The following is a 17,722-nucleotide window of genomic DNA, read 5'->3' as shown; positions in this document are numbered from 1 at the left end:
TTATCATATTTTCTACTAACTCTGGCCCTTCCTCCATTTACTGAAGTCAGGAAAACATCCTAAAGAGCTGTAAATGAATAGGACCAGAGGGGGATTGGGGAGGCGGGGGGTTTGTGAAGAGAAGAGGAGGGGCACAAAGCGACACTGCAGGAACCTCCAAGGACATGTTGGATGGGGAATTTTCTTACCCCTCTTGAAAAGAGGATTCCACAAGTGACAGAATTTTGACATGGTGACAAATTGTATTTGTGTTTCTTTCCTTTGATCTGTTGAAGTGGAATTTGTGTGGGGGAGGGGAGAGGGGTCTGTGGGATTTTACACACGGTGGAAAGGCTTCTAACAACAGTAACATCAATTTTTGTTTTGATTGCTTGGCTCTTTATAAATTGCGATTTTAGTTTAGTGCTAATTATTTTGATCCAGGATGCCATGTTTGTGGTAGGTCAGAATTACATTAAGGATTACAGAACCAAGGCGAGATTTCAGTTCTGTGGAGAGACTGGGGAAGTGGGGATTCTCCTTGCAACACCGCAAAGAAGGTTAAGGGGCGATTTTAATAGAGGCGTTCAAAATCATAAAGGGTTCTGATGCAGTAAATAAAGAGAAACTGTTTCTCGTGACAAAAGGGTCGGTAACCAGAAGACACAAATTTAAGGTGATTGGCAAAAGAACCAGAGGCAACATGAGGATGAACCTTTTTACACGAGTTGTGAGACAGAAAGGGCGGTGGAAGCAGATTAAATGGTAAGTTTCAAAAGGAAATTGTATAAATATTTGAAGGGGAAATATTTGCAGGGCTATGGGGAAAGAGCAGGAGAGTGGGATCAATTGAATAGCTCCTTGAAGGAGCTGGCATTGGGCCAAGTAGCTGCATCCTGTGCTATATGAAACTATGATAGGTCACTCCGAATAAGTCACTTGTTTGGAACGTTGGAGCTCTCCTCTCCTCAAGGGGTTACAAGTCCAGCACTGCTGGTTACTCTGGTACCTTGCCCCAGAGGGTTGGGGGGGGTGTCATTTATGTGTTCGCTTTTGACGATTGCACAGACAGACGATTAGCCGTGGAGACATCACGGCTAAGCCTGATCTTGGTCCAAATACAACTGCACAATTCCTGCAACTAGCTGAGATCACTTGACGTTGCTGGATTGAACATGACATTGCGTGGCTTCGAAGGCGGAGCTACAGACTAGATAAACTGTCGCGGGATGCAGCTCGGGACATTTTACTGCATTTAAGATGTATAAATGCTGAGAAGATTACTCTGTCCAGCTTTTCATTTGGTCTTGCTGCTGCCGTAATTCCTCTGACTCTTCAGAAGTTTGAAGTTATTGTATTGTGATAAGGGATTATCCGAGAAACTGAAGCATCCTCAAATTTGACTTGGGTAAGGGAGGGGGAAGGAGAGCTTGTGATGCCCCAAAGAATCTGGTTGACTCAGTCTGTTGGCTTGGTTCCTGTTGCTTGCTTTATCTGCTCTTAATTTGTGAAGCAGTATTGATTGGCAGCTTGAAAATTCAGTTTAATGACCTGCCTCGGTGCATGTCATGTGACTTCACAGCCTGTTGTGGTCAAGGAAAGTGCAATTTACATAATGATCTCGGGGACTGGTTCCCAGGTAACCATGGTAACGTGAAAGATGAATTGAGAAATTTTCTTGGCTGGAAATTACCCGTTCGTGTTCCGAGGAGAGTTTGGTTGCCACTGAGGACTTGATGAATGGATCATATTACTGGGAGGTGTAATGCTTCATAAAGCCTACACTCTGCTGTTTTGGCCTTTCATTCTGTTGCAGATTAATAGGCTTTGGTGGTGACACAGTTCAGATGTAATTTTAGAACCCACGCTTGTCTTGAGTTGGAGGCAAGAGGGGGTGCGGGGTGAAAGAAGAAAATCTCTGTGGTTCACCAGTATCTAGCCGTGGTATTTGTAGGTGGTAGGGCACCACTTAAATCAGTTCAGTTCCTTGAACCATTCAGTTAGATCATAGCTGATCTAAATCTTGACTCCATTCACCCACCTTGGTTCTGTAATATCCATGCTTAACAAATCTATCAATCTCTGGTTTGAAATTTTCCGTGATATTAAGCAGGTTTGGCTTGAACAGATGGACCTGAATTGATGCAGAATTCGATGACTCAAATAGTATTTTTTATCTGTGCTGTGGACTTATTCTGCTGGCAAGGTAGAATTCTCCTTGTATAAGAGAAAAACGGAAAGTGCTGGAAATGGCAGGAATTCTTCTCTTCCACCTCCATTTTGTGGTTTTTTTTCCCCATGTATATATGTTTGTAGTCTGCACATTAATGGGTTTCTTCATTTTGTTTTGAAAATCTGGTGTAAGCAGATTTCTCTTTCCCTAGGAAACGAGGGAATGGAAGATAGAGAATTGGGGGAAAGAGATTAAAGACAGCTGTTTCATTCCTGGGTCAAATTGAATGTAATCTCGAAGTTTGAAGTGTAAATGAGGTTTCAATGATTCATCGCTCCGTATAGCAAAGTGTTAAAGACATCTAGGGTCTATTAAAAGAAACTGCACTCCTCTGAATAGGGTGTTGACTGTTAAACATTAAGTCTTTCAGCAGCTCACTAACAAAAACAAGCAAGTCTAAGGTTTGCTGAATAATTGTTAATGTAGCTCAAGGCCAGGGGGTTTCCACCTGTGTTGTATTTTGCCTGCAGGCAATGCTGTCAGCATCAGTCTGGTTTTTGGCCGTGCTATATTGGGGGTTTAAGTGGTGCCACAATCTGCAGAGGTGCTGAGCAGTGCCTTAGGTGATTGGTTGATTCCTTGGGCAGGTGAGAATGCCAATGTTAGTGTTTCCCGCCCCCCACTTTTCTAGGTATAGCCACTGTCAGCTGTGCCTCAATGGGTCGCACTCTCACCTGGGTCAGAAACTCATGGGTTCAAGTCGCACTTCAGAGACGTGAACACAGCTCTAGGTTGACCTGGTACAGTACACTGGCAGTGCTGCACTCGAGGTGTTGCCTTATGGATGAGCCGTTAAACCGTCTGCCTTCCCAGGGTGATCATAGACTACATGGCACTATTTTGAAGAGGAGCAGGGGAGTTTCCCCAATGTCCTGGCTAATATGTATCCCTCAACCAACATCACTTTTTAAATCACAGATTACAAAGTATGTACAGCACAGAAACAGGCCATTCGGCCCAACAAGTCTGTGCTGGTGTTGATGCTCCACGCGAGCCTCCTCCCACCTTTCATTGCATCAGCATATCCTTTATATTTTGTTTTCCCTTGTGTTATGTAACTTCCCTTTCAATACATCTGTACTGTTCAGCTGTGGTAGTGAGATCCACATACTCGCCACTCTGGGTGAAGATGTTGCTCTTGAATTCCCTTATTGTATTTATTAGTGACTTTTTAAATATATTTATTGCCCATAGCTCTGGCCTTGCCTACATGTGGAAACATCTCGCGTTGTTAATTGTGGGAGCTTGCTGTGCACCAATTGGCTGCCACGTTTCCTACATTGCAAGAGTGACTACACTTCAGAAAGCACTTCAGTGGTTGTAAAGTGCTAAGGGACGTCCTGAGTTCATGACGGGCGCTATGTGAATGCAAGTTCTTTGATGGAGGGCCTGAGTATAGGGCAACCCATTTGAGTCAGCAATGTGGATTTTCCCTGCTATCTTGTTAACCAAGTGGGGAATGTCTTTGGCCAGCAATTGAAGACGGTTTCTGCTGATATTCTCTTGGGAATTAGGATCCTGAACTAGTGACAAAACATTGAGGACCATGGGGAGGAAAGAGACTCATTTAAATTGTTGAATGCCCCTCAGTCTGAAAGGGGCTGGTCATTCGGAGAATCCCCGCTGAGATGCATCCAGGGGAAAGAATAAAGCTGCTATGTGTTTTTTTAATTGACAACCTCGAAAGAAACTCCCAATGTTTAATAGGGCTGGAGTTATAGAGCTCTTAATTTACATATTGGTAAACAGGAAAACCTCACCTCCATTGTTTGAAGCTATCAGGGAGAGTCTAAAGATGCTGAAAATCAACAGCCTTCCCAGATTCTCAGCAGTACACTTTGAAATATCTCCAGGATGTAAAATCAGTGCAGAGTGCAGATTCACCCAAGTAATACCAGGCCTGAAGGGTTAAATTACAAGGATGGGTTGTGCAGACAAGCTTGTGTTCCATTGAGTATAGAAGATTAAGCAGTGATATAATTGAGGCGTTGAAGACGATTTAAAGCAATTGATGGGGTATATAAAGGGAAACCCTTTTCTCTGGTGGGGGAATCCAGAACAAGGGAGCATAACTAGAGCTTGGCCATTCAGGGATGATGTCAGGAAGCACTCCTTCACATGAAGGGTAGTGGAAATCTGGAACTCTCTTCCCCCAGGATGCTGAGGCTGGGGGTCCGTTAAAAATTACGAAACTCGGATTGATGGATTTTTGTTAGGCAATGTTTTTAAGGTTATGGAACTAAGGCGAGTAGCTGCAGTTACGCTACAGATCAGCCATGATCTAATCCAGAACAGGCTTAAGGGGTTCAGCGGCTGTCTCCTGTTGTAACATCTCTTTGCAGTATTCTGACTGGGCTAAAGCCCAAAAGAACTGAAGTGTAACTTTGCACAGGTTGTGTGTTCGCCAGTGTTCTCTGTTCTAGGGCATCGCCTTTTTAAAGAAATTCTGTTTTTGGCTGTTCAATCATGCGATGAGAAACTTTGGCAAAAGGACTCGAGACCTGAAGTTTCTTCTTTCAACTTCATCTTTAAAATTATGCAAATATTCCAATCTGATGCAGAAAATGCTGGATACACTCGGGCAAGTTGGTTTAACAGCTGTAGAAAGAAGAGGCAGGTTAACTTTTTTTCAGGTCACAACAGTGGAGCCTGTCTCGTTAACTCCTATTAGCCTGCGGGTCCAGTGTATCCCTTTTGAAAGTCACTATTGAATCTGATCCCATCATCCTTTTCTGACAGTGCATTCCAGATCGTAACAACTCTGGTTGTCTCTCTCTGGTAATTGAGCTGTTTATAGTAGAGTGTTGTTGGCTGTGGGAATAACAAACACAGACATTCAAAATGCCTCTAGCACTTTTTAAAGACAAAAATGTCCGTTTTATGTATAAAGTTCTTAAGAGGTCTTGACAGGGTAGATGCTGAGAGGCGGAGTCTAGAACTAGGGGTCATAGTCTAGGGATAAGGGGTAGCCATTTGGAACTGAGATGAGGAGAATGACTCTTTGGAATTCTCTACTACAGAGAGCTGTGCATGAGTATTTTCAAGGACTGGGATACAGAGGTTTTTGGGCACTAAGGGAATTGGGGGAGATGGGGATAGAGCAGGAAAGTGGAATTGAGGTTGAAGATCAGTCATAATATTGAATGGCAGAGCAGGCTCGAGGGGCTGAATGTTCTCCTATTTCTTGAATTACAACTCATAAGAACACAGTAATGGGCACCAAGAAGGTAGATATTAGGAGGGGCGGTCAAAAGCTCAGTCAAATAGCTGGGGTTTTGCAGATGGTCTTAAAGGAGGGGAGAATGTTGAAAGGCAGAGGAATTTAGGGAATGTGTTCTGGAAGACTGGGTCTAGGTAACTGGAGGCTCCTGGCAGGGGGAATGCACAGGAGTAACCTCAGAAAATAATTCACCAGAGTTACTCTGGAATGTCGTGGGAGTTACACATGCAAATTTGTATCCCCATGGTTGATAGTTTCTTGAAGAAAAGTGTGTTGATTTAAACTGCCTATTCTGCATTGTTGTTGCTTGTACCTGTGCCCTTTAAAGTGGCACTTGCTGTTTGGGGTGGACGTGGGGTGCGATCCTGTATAATTGCAATGTGGGTGGGTCTTGTGTGGGAATCTCAAACAGCAGTGAAATAAATGACCAGATACTCTGCTTTCAGACACGGGAGAAACCCCTGCTCCTCTTTCAAATAGTGACATGGGATCTTTGTGTCCCCCGAGAAAGCAGATGATACCTAGGTTTTACGTCTCACTTGAAAGAAGGCACCTCAAAGTGCCACCACTCCTTGGTACTGGCACTGGGAAAGTCAGCCTGGATTATATACTCGAGTAATATAAAAGCAAAATACTGCGGATGCTGGAAATCTGAAATAAAAACAAGAAATGCTGGAACCACTCAGCAGGTCTGGCAGCATCTGTGAAAAGAGAAGCAGAGTTAACGTTTCGGGTCAGTGACCCTTCTTCGGAACTGACAAATATTAGAAAAGTCACAGGTTATAAGCAAGTGAGGTGGGGGTGGGGCAAGAGATAACAAAGGAGGTCTAGATTGGACCAGGCCACATAGCTGACCAAAAGGTCACGGAGCAAAGGCAAACAATATGTTAATAGTGTGTTGAAAGACAAAGCATTAGTACAGATTAGGTGTTAATACACTGAATATTGAACAGCAGCAAGTGCAAACCTGAAAAAAAACAGTGGGTAAGCAAACCGAACAAACTAAGATGAAATGAAATAAATGCAAAAAAAAAGATTGTAAAAAAGGAAGAAAAAATAACTAAAAATGAAAGTAAAATGGGGGGCTGTCATGCTCTGAAATTATTGAACTCAATGTTCAGTCCAGCTGGCTGTAGTGTGCCTAATCGGTAGATGAGGTGCTGTTCCTCGAGCTTGCGTTGATGTTCACTGGAACACTGCAGCAATCCCAGGACAGAGATGTGAGCATGAGAGCAGGGGGGAGTGTTGAAATGGCAAGCAACCGGAAGCTCAGGGTCCTGCTTGCGGACTGAGCGGAGATGTTCCGCAAAGCGGTCACCCAGTCTGCGCTTGGTCTCCCCAATGTAGAGGAGACCACACTGTGAGCAACAAATACAGTATACTACATTGAAAGAAGTACAAGTAAATCGCTGCTTCACCTGAAAGGAGTGTTTGGGGTCTGGGATAGTGAGGAGAGAGGAGGTAAATGGGCAGGTATTACACCTCCTGCGATTTGCAGGGGAAGGTGCCATGGGACGGGGGCGGGGTGCTGGGGGTAATGGAGGAGTGGACCAGGGTGTCGTGGAGGGAACAATCCCTTCGGAATGCTGACAGGGGAAGGGAGGAGAAGATGCGACTGGTAGTGGCATCACGCTGGAGGTGGCGGAAATGGCGGAGGATGATCCTTTGGATATGGAGACTGATGGGGTGAAAAGTGAGGACAAGGGGAACCCTGTCACGGTTCTGGGAGGGAGGGGAAGGGGTGAGGGTCGAGGTGCAGGGAATGGGCTGGACACGGTTGAGGGCCCTGTCAACCACAGTGGGGGGGAAATCCTCGGTTGAGGAAAAAGGAGGTCATATCAGAAGCACTGTCATGGAAGGTAGCATCATCAGAGCAGATGCGTCGGAGACGGAGAAACTGGGAGAATGGAATGGAGTCCTTACAGGAGGTAGGGTGTGAAGAAGTGTAGTCGAGGTAACTGTGGGAGTCGGTGGGCTTATAATGGATATTAGTATACAACCTATCCCCAGAGATGGGGACAGAGAAGTCGAGGAAGGGAAGTATATATTATATACTCGAGTGTCTGGAGTGGGACTTGAACTCTCAACCTTGTAGCTGAGGTCATATTCCACTCGAGACCATTGATGAACCTGGGGAACCTGTTTGGTATTGTTCAATACCACACTCGATAGAACACCTGGGCATTGAACCTTCACCGGACTTGCAACTCTTGAGTGTAAAAGGATGCCCCTGAATAGATGCCAAAAGGCAAATGGAAAGGGAGGGAATGTCCTGGCATTCCATGCCACAATATAATCCCATTGTGCACAACCACATTGTAATGAGTTGTTGTTTCACTGAACTGTCTTGGTGCCTTCTCATCTTCATTTGCCCATCTCTGGCAAACTGTCAGCCACTCTTGCATAGCTTAACAGCTGATTTGAAGAATGGAATGACGGGCTTGAGACTACTTGCTCCCTTAGTGTGGTGTATAATGTTTAGCAGGAGGTGGGGGGGAACTTCCAAAAATGGGGCATGGCAAGGCTATGTTTATTGCAAGTTTGTCAACTGGCCTTTGAGAATTGTTTGATGCTTGCTACTCAAGTTGGGCCAATTTTATAACTTATTTTTGGCAATATTCCTTACTTGTGGAGGTCAACTGCTTTTGCCCAAGAGTCAGCACATTGGAGTTTGAAGATAACCTGTATGCAGCTCAATGTTAAATCTCTTGCTCCCCCTCTCTTTCCCCCTTTTTCTCCCACACTCTCACTCTCTCTTTCCCCCGCTCGCTCTTCTACTCAACTTGTCCTGCATTATATGGAGTTAGCCAACTGACCTTGTATGAACCATCATGTTTGGAGATTGTATGTTGTCAGTGTGTTCGAACAGTGTGTGATTACAGATGTGGTGGCTTTACCACGAAGCTTTGCACTGATGGGTTTGTATCACAGGCCATTTTGACAGCTGTTTAACATCAAAGATTACACTGGTTCAGTTAAGGAGGGGGAAAGGGACAAATGTCTTGGCGGTTGTCTTTTAATGAAACTTTAATAGATGTCTGTGAGCTGAAGTGTACAAGAATAATCCTTTTGAAGTATTTAGACAGATAACAATTGCGCCTTCCGTGTACAAGTGCTTGTGAAATTTATGGTGCTGAATGAGGAATGTGTTCAGAAATGAATAGTTTCACATTGTTAAGAATAATGTTTTGTAACCTAAGGATCTTTGAGCTTGTTCAAGTCTCTCTCTCCTGCTGCCCAGGCTTCCTAAGTCAGGGCCACTCTTGAGATAAATTGTTAATGTAGCTGTGTTATCATGCGGCCTGTAATTTAGTTATATGACAATATGTGCCTTTAATTGGACAGCTTGGAGAATTGCATGCTTAATCAAATGGAGCCAGAAGAGAGAACCTTTTAGGCTTTTGGAGAATGGACTATAGCCAGGGTCCTCTCTCTAGTGCCTTGTTAAGGTGTAGGTGGGTGAGGCAACGGTGCTGGGGTTGAACTTTGTGATAAATACAATTCAATTTCAAAGTTCCTAATTAAATAAGGCAGTCTTTGATCCCTAGCTGTGGCTGCCTTTGCCTGTACCAGTAGGAGATTTAACTACGATTGGGGAGTGGTCTGCAACCTTGTCATAAAGGAGTGAGGTAGCGATCAAACGAAACCGATCCACCTTGTACCAAGCATCAGTTGCTGACTAAGCCAGCTTGTTTCCATGGCACTGGGCCTTTTGTGGCTGTGCCTTTAGTCAAGGACGCAAGCTCATAATCTCCCTGCCATTTCTGGATAGTTCTGGTGATGAAACATCAAAGCAATTTCTGATGGTTATGAAAGATGCAGATTTTTTTCCCCCAAGGATTAGATTGGGTGTAAAGCCCAACTATCCGTATCCTTCAATAGTCTTACCCAACAAGTTTGTTATTACTAAGGGAATTGAGGGATATAGTAATAGTGCGTGAAGGTGGAGTTCAGGTCAACGATCAGTCACGATCTTGTGGAATGGTGGAGCAGCTCGGAGAGTCTAAAGGCCGTCTCCAGCTCCTATTTCTTATGTTTTAAAAAGCTGCTGCTTGCATGCACCTTGGCATGGAATCAATTGTAGCACTTTGTAATACTGAGATTGGATAACTTGGCACAGACTTGAGCAGGGTGGGGGGAGACAACTGATCCTGGGAGCCTCTTCCCTGTATGGTTCAGTTCTACAGTGGGAGATGTATGTTCCATACTGAGCATTTAGAACCTTCCTTGATCGATGGGAGACACTAAATGTTGGGACAAGGGTAGGCCGTTGGGAACTCTGTCTGTCTGTCTCTTTTTTTTCTCCCCACCTCTCCACTTTGTCCTTTGGTCATTTTTTGTTGGGCATGGCAGCTTGATGTAATCATAATTCCCAGTCTTTTCTCTCCATCTGCACAATAAATACTTGGTTTATAATGGTGTTATCTCTCTCAGCAGTACCTCAGTTTACTTTGCCTTCTGGGACAGTGTGCTTCACATTCTCTCAACTTTATAAAGAGTTTTTCTCAAATACTAATCAACGTTTTCTTGTGTTTTTTTTTTTCCCTTCTGCTCAGACTGAGATTGCTAAAAGGCTAAACACGATCTTGGCACAAATCATGCCTTTTCTTTCACAAGAGGTAAGTGATCCTGCTCAATCCTCTAGTTGTTTACTGTTGCCGTGTGAGAATGTCCAGTTGCCTCTTGTAAGTGTACCTCACCCTTAAGCAATATCTCGACTCCTTTTTTGCCTCTCCCCTCCAGAAATGCATCTTATGTATGCACCATCTCTCCCTTACCCCTCTCTATATTGATAGCCTTGTCCAGTTTGTTATTCCACCCTCCATTAACCAGGATTAGGAGTTGCAGATCCCCAGGTCCATGTGGTAGTATGACCTGTGATTTTCAATGGTTATACTCATTAACCCACTTACATGATGTAGTCCAATCAGAGGAATGTCGTAGGGATCTTCTCTTCCCACTCAGATGTCCATCCAAAATGGCGCATGCAAGCACTCTGCCACTGCCATGAACTGCGTGTGGGTGAATTACGAGATTGTCTCTCCTGTGTCAGTAAAGATATGAGATGAGGGTCGGGAGGAAGAATTTGGCCGGGGTTCCTGCTCCCCACTAATCCCAGCTGAAACATGCATTTTGGTCAAAGACAGATCTTTGTCTTGGTTCTGATGCACTCCCATGGTTAATAGCCTTATTAACAGTATCAGCAGGCTTACTCATAGAAACAGCCCATTCAGCCCTTTGATCCTGTTTTGCCCTCCTCTTCCAATATGGCTGATCTGTACCTTGGCTTAATTTACCCACCTTGGGATCCATGTTCCTTGATGCCCTTACCCAACAGAAATCCATCCATCCCCATCTCAAAAGTTTCCATTCCCTTTTGCAGGAGCGAATTCCAGATTGCCACTACTTTGTGTGGGAAAAACACTCCCTGATTTTACTGCTAAGTGCTTCAGCTCTAATGTTGTTTTCTGGGTGCGAAATGGAGGCTTTGGCTAAACTCATTGATTGGGGAGCCATGACCTTTGCCCCACCCCGACCCAGGCTCAACCACTGCTGATTGTTGGCGCCACTGAGTGCAATGACGGCTTCTTGGCATGACTCTTGCCGTGTCCCAACTCCATTGTTGGTTAGTTGCTTCTCCTATGGGAGCAGTGAAAGAACTTGAAAGTCAGTCCCGCTTTGGCCATGCATGCGTGTTTTCCAGTGCCCCTTGCTACTCTCACCCCCCACAGGGGAGGCAGCACTTGCCAGATTCTGGAAGACGTGCAGTCTGCAACATCCTGGCTGGTAACCTGCTGTTCCTCCCTCCAGCAGGGTGGGTGTGGAACCCTTGAGCATGTTGCCTTCCTCTATATTTTTGTGATAGTTGATGGGGGTGGGTAAGGGGGGCCCCAATTGGGCCATGTTTAGCCCCCCCTCCCCACCCCTTCTGATACCCCATAAATGCGAGAGGGGCTGATTGGCTGGTGCAGTGGTGCCATTATTCAATGAGTTGGAGGGGGGGAGGGGATCTTGTGGTTTTACAGCAAAGTCTCTGAACTCATGACTGAAACTATGGCAAAGTCTCCCCATTAAAAAAAAAAGCAGGGTTATTTCTCTAGCAAAATACAGTCAGTGGAGGATAGTTATATAATATAAAGGTGTGTAAAATTAATCTGTCATTTGCAGCATCGTAGTCTTCAGGCATGATAGGTTAATTACCCAATCATCTCCATTTAGTTGGAACTTGCAGTGACATTGCATATACTCATTAAAAGCAACTGCGAAGCTCCTAGGTTCTCGATAAACCTACCTTCTGTTGGGTTTTTTAATGACTTTAGCTTAACAAACCCAGAGTTTTCAGCACAGCACCTGGAATTCAGTTGCCTCCAAATGTTGAATCTTTTTTTTTAAGCAGTCGTTTTGTTCTAGTTGCCATGCAGTTCTTTGAATACTAAAGCTGCGCATTAATTCCTGAACAGTTTGTTAACGAATTATTTCTTCCTCCACTGCTCCCCACCACCTCCCCCCGACCTCCTTTATCTCCAACCCTCTTGCCTCACAGCATCAGCAGCAAGTGGCGCAGGCTGTCGAACGTGCCAAGCAGGTGACTATGACAGAGCTAAATTCGATCATCGGGGTACGTGGAGTTCCCAATCTGCCCCTCACAGTGTGTACACCCTCTTATTACTTGACACTATTCAAGAGTGAACTTGACAGTCTCCTTTTTGAAAGGATGGTGGTGCTTTAATGATCTTTAGCAAAGGCGATCTTTAACAAACAAAAGAACTGAACCACAAAATTCCTCTCTGCCAGCAGTAAACATCAGTGCAGCTTATCTGCATAACTAAAATTTGCACATGGTTTTAAGAACATAATTGCGTTCGTGCTCATCCAGCAAGAGGCACCCGGTTATGTGGATTTGAGTCTCAGCTATTGTTACTGAGACTCCCCTCCTTCCACGGCTTTCGCCACTTTGATCCTCACTGCCTCTGGCTGTGCCACAATATTTCAAGTGAAAGAAAGTTGTTTCCTCTCCCTCTCCACATCCTCTTCCACCCCCCCCTTCCCCCACCCCCCAACCACTAACCAGCCAAATACCGAGCAAAAATAGAGAACCAGCCATTGAATGTGGTGAGGAGGTTGTTTGACCTACTTACAAGTCACTATATTAAAACCTAGTTAACTTGTATAAGCTCCTTTTTGAGATGTTAGCTGGTGCAAATCTTTGTCTAATGCTAGGCAGTATTTTGTACTGAGTGCATTATTTTCTCCAATGCTGCTCAAAACAGTGGGGTGACGGCTCATGTCATTTTTGTATCCTATGTAGATTTTGGGACAGTGCCATGAAAATCATCATGGTGGCTTCTCTCTTACGTTCCTCGCATCTCCCCACCAGTCACAATAAAATCATGGGCCTTACTTTTTTGTCTTTTGAACGATACCTAAAAGGATCCATGTTTAAAGCAGTCCTTTGCAAAATTAATCCAAACATCCTTTTAGGAATGGCGAGTGACTCTAATTTCAAGACGCAATTGCGTTGAATTTGAGGGTGTTCGTTATCTTGGGTGAAGTGTGGGTTATGGTGCTGGCAGTAGTTGCAGGAGATGAATGCAGAGTGTTACAGAATGGAAACATCACTGCAATCTGTTTGCCGCCAACATGTGAAATTGAGCCCAATGACTGAGCAGGTTTTCAACTCCCTAGGTTAGTGGCATGTGTTGGGTCATTGAAGCTCGGCCGAGCTAGGAAGTGTCTTACAATTTGCAGAGACTGAAATGATACTGTGGGCGGGGTGGATAAAAATGTGGTTTGGCAGCTCGGGCTTTGCCTTAAATACTCTGCCACTCCACTTTTAAAACCTGATCGGTAGTCTGGTGCTTTTATTAAAGAGTTGCCGTTCACCCTCCTTTCAAGCTGTGACTGCACAATTGGCTCTGACAATGTTGTATTTTGATGTGAGTCGCTATAGAAATTAATTGGGTTAAATTAGTGTTTCGCACGTCTAATTACTGGTTTGGATGCTATGTGACAGTGCTGCGTTTGGAGATATTTGACATGAAAAGACTTCTGTGTCTGACACCAAGAGCATTGGGAGGTTGTCGGGTTGAGGGGGGTTGTGGAGGTCAGCGTGGCAGTTTAAAAAAGAACATTATCCACTGAATATTGAGATATGCTCAAGGAAGGAAATGATCTTGAATCAAATACATTTCAGCTGCATTGAAGGCCTCGGGACACATTCTTTGTTTTGGCCTTTTCTCCAGAAGCATAAATTGGTCAACTGCTCTAAGATTCTTTGTCCGATTCCTGAAGATACTGGAATCGATACCCTCTGGTCATCCTGGAGCACTCGTAATGCTTTTTAAAGGATTTTTTCCCCCTGTATTGGCAAGATGTTTAGAAGGCTTAAGAATAAAGTCATGGTTTGATTAGCCTCCTTTTTTGAGCAGTAGTTGAAAGGCCAAGAGGCGGGTCACGGCAGCTGGAGGGAGATACTGGAATTCAATTAAGGCAAATGAGTTAGGCCTGTGACCCCCATTTTAGAGGTAATTGCTTCCTCGAATCTGACTGAATACAACTGTTGGACTGTCATTAAGCAGGCAGCCATTTAATCAGCTTGTCTGATGAACCATTGCAAGGGTGGAATTGTGGGCAATCAAGGAGCACCTCTGTGTGGTTCTGCGCTTGACAGCATACTTTCGCAAAGTCGAGCCATTCAGGCGTGGGCTTTTTTATCTTGTAAAAGAGAGCTGAGACGTCACGTGGTGGGGAGGGGGCAGGGGGTGTTGGGCTGGCTAAAATGGCCCTTCCCCCTCTCTCTCTTTTTCCCCCCCCTCCAGAAAAGGCCTGTGGTGATCTCTTTAAATTCCCAGCGCTAATTGCAAGCCAATCCAGTTAGTCCGCATTGTAGGGTGTATATTGTCCTGCCACAGATGCTAATGATTGGGAGCGGGACGATGGCAGTCCGCCTTATTTTTCCCCAGTGTAGCCGTTGATTTGAGGAATTTGGTTTTAAAGCAGAGCCTCACTGTTGGGATTAAAATAGATTTTGTGCCTTACTTCTGACTTTTTTTTTTGTTGGTTTTGTCTCTTCCCTCCCCATAGAGAACTTTGGAAAAGGAGAAAGAGGAGCAAAGTTTTGTTTTATTTTGCACCACAGGTGTCACTTTTGAATTTAAGCCTGTGTGTTTTTTGAATCCCCCCCCTCCTTTTTATTTTACTGCCCATCTTTTATCACTTACGTTGTGGGTATCTCCTCCTCTATGATATTTTTCTCATGAAATATGCAAGGAGCCTGGCCTTCAGAATAATCTGTATTTGCTCTGTGTTCCCAATTGTGATCAGGAGACTGAAATGTAAACCATCCTTTGCAAATATTTGGCAGTGTGGAAAAATGTACAAAAGTGCAAGGCAGTGATATTTTGATGAGGGTATTGGCCTTTTTTTTTTAAGGCTGTGCTTTTGAATTTTATTTTAAAGTTATTGTTTGAAGAGCTCTGACCCGTTTGTGTCTGGGTCAGTAAACCTCATCTCTGTTATGCAAGGGCAGGCAGTACCTTGTGTCTCATGGCAATGCTACTGTGAAGAAGGATTGCTTTTTGATTTTGCAACTTGTTAGAGTGAAAAAAGCTTATAGCTGATAAATAACAGCAGTGCAGGCATAAACAGTCTGGACAAGTTGTCCTCTTGTGTTTTTTTTTTCTTCCTCTAATTTAATCTTCAACTAGAGAAATTCTCAGGATAATTTTCCCGCAGAATAAATGGGCATGAATTTCCACTTTTAGTTTGTGGGTCACCTGACAATTCTAAGCTTCACTGGTGCATGGTGACCTGATTGATATCCTGGTCAAACTCTATTGTTAACTTGTAAAGCTGCGTTTTTTTTTTCTCTCCTCTCCCCGGTTGCTGTTCCCATTGAGTGTGTTGGGGTTAATTTAAATAAATCTTCACTTTGCTCTGTTTCCAGCCATAAGAGCCAACCTCGACTTGGTTCGAAATCTCTACTGCTGTGTTTTATTTTTCATTTTAGGAACATAAGAGGAGGCCATTCAGCCCCTCCAGCCTGTTCTGTCTTTCACTTAGATCATGGCTGATCTGTACTGTCACTCCATCTTACTCCCCTTGGTTTCTGTAACCCAACAAATATCAACCTCTTTTGAAACTTTCAATATTTATTCCTCAGTCTACATTGCTGTTAAAAAGAAGCAGATTATCTGGGTTATTAACACACTGCTGTTCGTGGGATCTTGCTGTGCACAAATTGACTGCTGTTTCCTGCATTACAACAGTGATTATACTTCAAGAAAAGTAATTAATTGGCTGTAGAGCGCTTTGGGACATCCATTGGTTGTGAAAGGCGCTATATAAATGCATGTTTTTTTTTGTACTGCTTGATTAATGAGTCCTAGCACTGGCAGTGTTTCACTGGACTGAGTTTCCAATCTTTAGGAATTGGGGGCATGTTTAACCTAATCAAAATTGCTGAAATGAAGACTGTCCCATTAGCGGCTTAAAGAAAACCCATCTCCTGGATGCCGAAGCTTGTTTTGACTGCCCACATTGGTTTTGTTTTCTTCTGGCTGAAGATCTATTCAGCTGTAAAAGTTCTGAAGGATTGGTGGTCCTTCTGCCCTGGGCAATGTAGCATCTGTCAGGAATACTGGGATGGGGGAGTTTTCTGGTCTTCTGTATGTGCTACAGACGCCTGGTGGCAGGGATTGTGTGGCCAAATCGGAGGCTACAACTATCAGGAAAGATTTAACAGGCTGCGGCTCTCTCTCGGTGGGGAGGCGGGGGGGGGGAAAGAGAAGGCTGAGGGATGACCTGACCGGGTAGGTGTAGAGAAGATGCTTCCACTTGTGCAGGAATTCAAAACTTGGGTTTGTAAATAGTTGCTAATAAATCCGAGAGGGAATTCGGGATAAACTTCTTTACCCAGAGGTGGTGAGAATGTGGAACTCGCTACCACAAGGAGTAAATGAGGTGAATAGTTCACATGTATTTCAGAGGAAGCCAGATAAGGATATGCAGGTGGGGTGGAGCGTAAACATTATCCACCGGTTGGTTCAGTTGGCTTATTTCTCTAAAATACTGGTGGCTTAGGAATTAATTTTTGGGGCGTACAATTTAAATGTGTTTCTTTCTAACAATTAATTAATTCTAACTGGAGTACTGTGTACAGTTTTGGGCACCACACTATAGGAAGGATGTGATTGCACTGGAGAGGGTGCAGAGGAGATTCACCAGGATGTTGCCTGGGCTGCAGCATTTCAGCTATGAAGAGACCCTGGATAGGCTAGGGTTGTAGACCTGATTGAGGTATACAAAATTATGAGGGGCATTGATAGGATAGATCGGAAGAAACGTTTTCCCTTAGCAGAGGGGTCAATAACCAGGGAGCATAGATTTAAGGTAAGGGGCAGGACATTTAGAGGGGATTTGAGGAAAAGATGTTTCACCCAGAGGGTGGTTGGAATCTGGAACACACTGCTTGAAGTGGTGGTAGAGGCAGGAACCCTCACAACATTTAAGAAGTATTTAGATGCGCACTTGAAACGCCATAGCATACAAGGCTACGGGCCAAGTGCGGGAAAATGGGATTAGATTGGATGGGTGCTCGATGGTCGGTGCGGACGCTTTGGACTGAGGGGCCTGTTTCTGTGCTGTGTAGCTGTGACTCTAGGATCTTGACTGTTATTTTTTTAGTTGGGTTGGGGGAGAGAAGTGGGAACAGTTTAGAAAGGGAAGGGGATGAAGAGAAATATGACCATGGTATTTAAATTTGAGATATCCAGTGTACAGGGAGCCAGTTCACTTGCTTGCTCAGAGTTAAAAGGTTGTATTTTGAGAATCTAAATTTTGCATGCTCCTCCCCAATGGAATTGGTTCTACGTTTTATTCAATACAGCCTGTGTTTCTGTAGAACCATCATGCAAACCTTGAGGGATGTACCCAGGACTAGAGCATGTAATCTAGGCTGACTCCTCCAGTGAGGGACTGCTGCACTGACAAGGTGACAACTCCCACCTCCAACTCCCCACCATTTGTCACCCAACACGTCAATCCTCACACCCCACAGCCAATCAGAAAGCGAACACTTTCCTTCACCCTGATTGGATAATTCTTGACTGTCAGTCAAACCTGTGTTTCCCAGCTCTTGTATTTTTATAAAAAGTAATTGGAAGTGTTCAAATAATTTTTTTTTTAGTTCCCTTTATAGTTTTTCTCCAGGGTACTGGCAGCAGTATCCAGTTTTAATTGCTGGAGACTCCAGGACAATTCTGGCGGGTTCACAGCCCCTTGACTGATCA

General features: G+C 44.3%; 1 protein-coding gene across 20 annotated transcripts in view; it reads left to right on the top strand.

The window, feature by feature from the left end:
* Positions 1 to 17,722, top strand: part of LOC137352560 (transducin-like enhancer protein 3) — a 75,418-nt gene that overhangs the window by 16,692 nt on the left and 41,004 nt on the right. For 11 of the 20 annotated variants that reach the window (XM_068018197.1, XM_068018198.1, XM_068018187.1 and 8 more), the window contains exons 5-6: positions 9,989 to 10,051; positions 11,977 to 12,081. In XM_068018197.1, coding sequence (XP_067874298.1) covers positions 9,989 to 10,051; positions 11,977 to 12,081 — 168 coding nt within the window. The remainder of the gene's footprint in view (positions 1 to 9,988; positions 10,052 to 11,976; positions 12,082 to 17,722) is intronic. The other 9 variants (XM_068018199.1, XM_068018193.1, XM_068018196.1 and 6 more) reach the window with 2 other exon arrangements.

Source organism: Heterodontus francisci, chromosome 38 (genome assembly GCF_036365525.1).
Source record: "Heterodontus francisci isolate sHetFra1 chromosome 38, sHetFra1.hap1, whole genome shotgun sequence".
NCBI lineage: Eukaryota > Metazoa > Chordata > Chondrichthyes > Heterodontiformes > Heterodontidae > Heterodontus > Heterodontus francisci.
The sequence above is the reverse complement of the archived record's forward strand: the minus strand, read 5'-3'. Positions and strand labels throughout refer to the sequence as shown.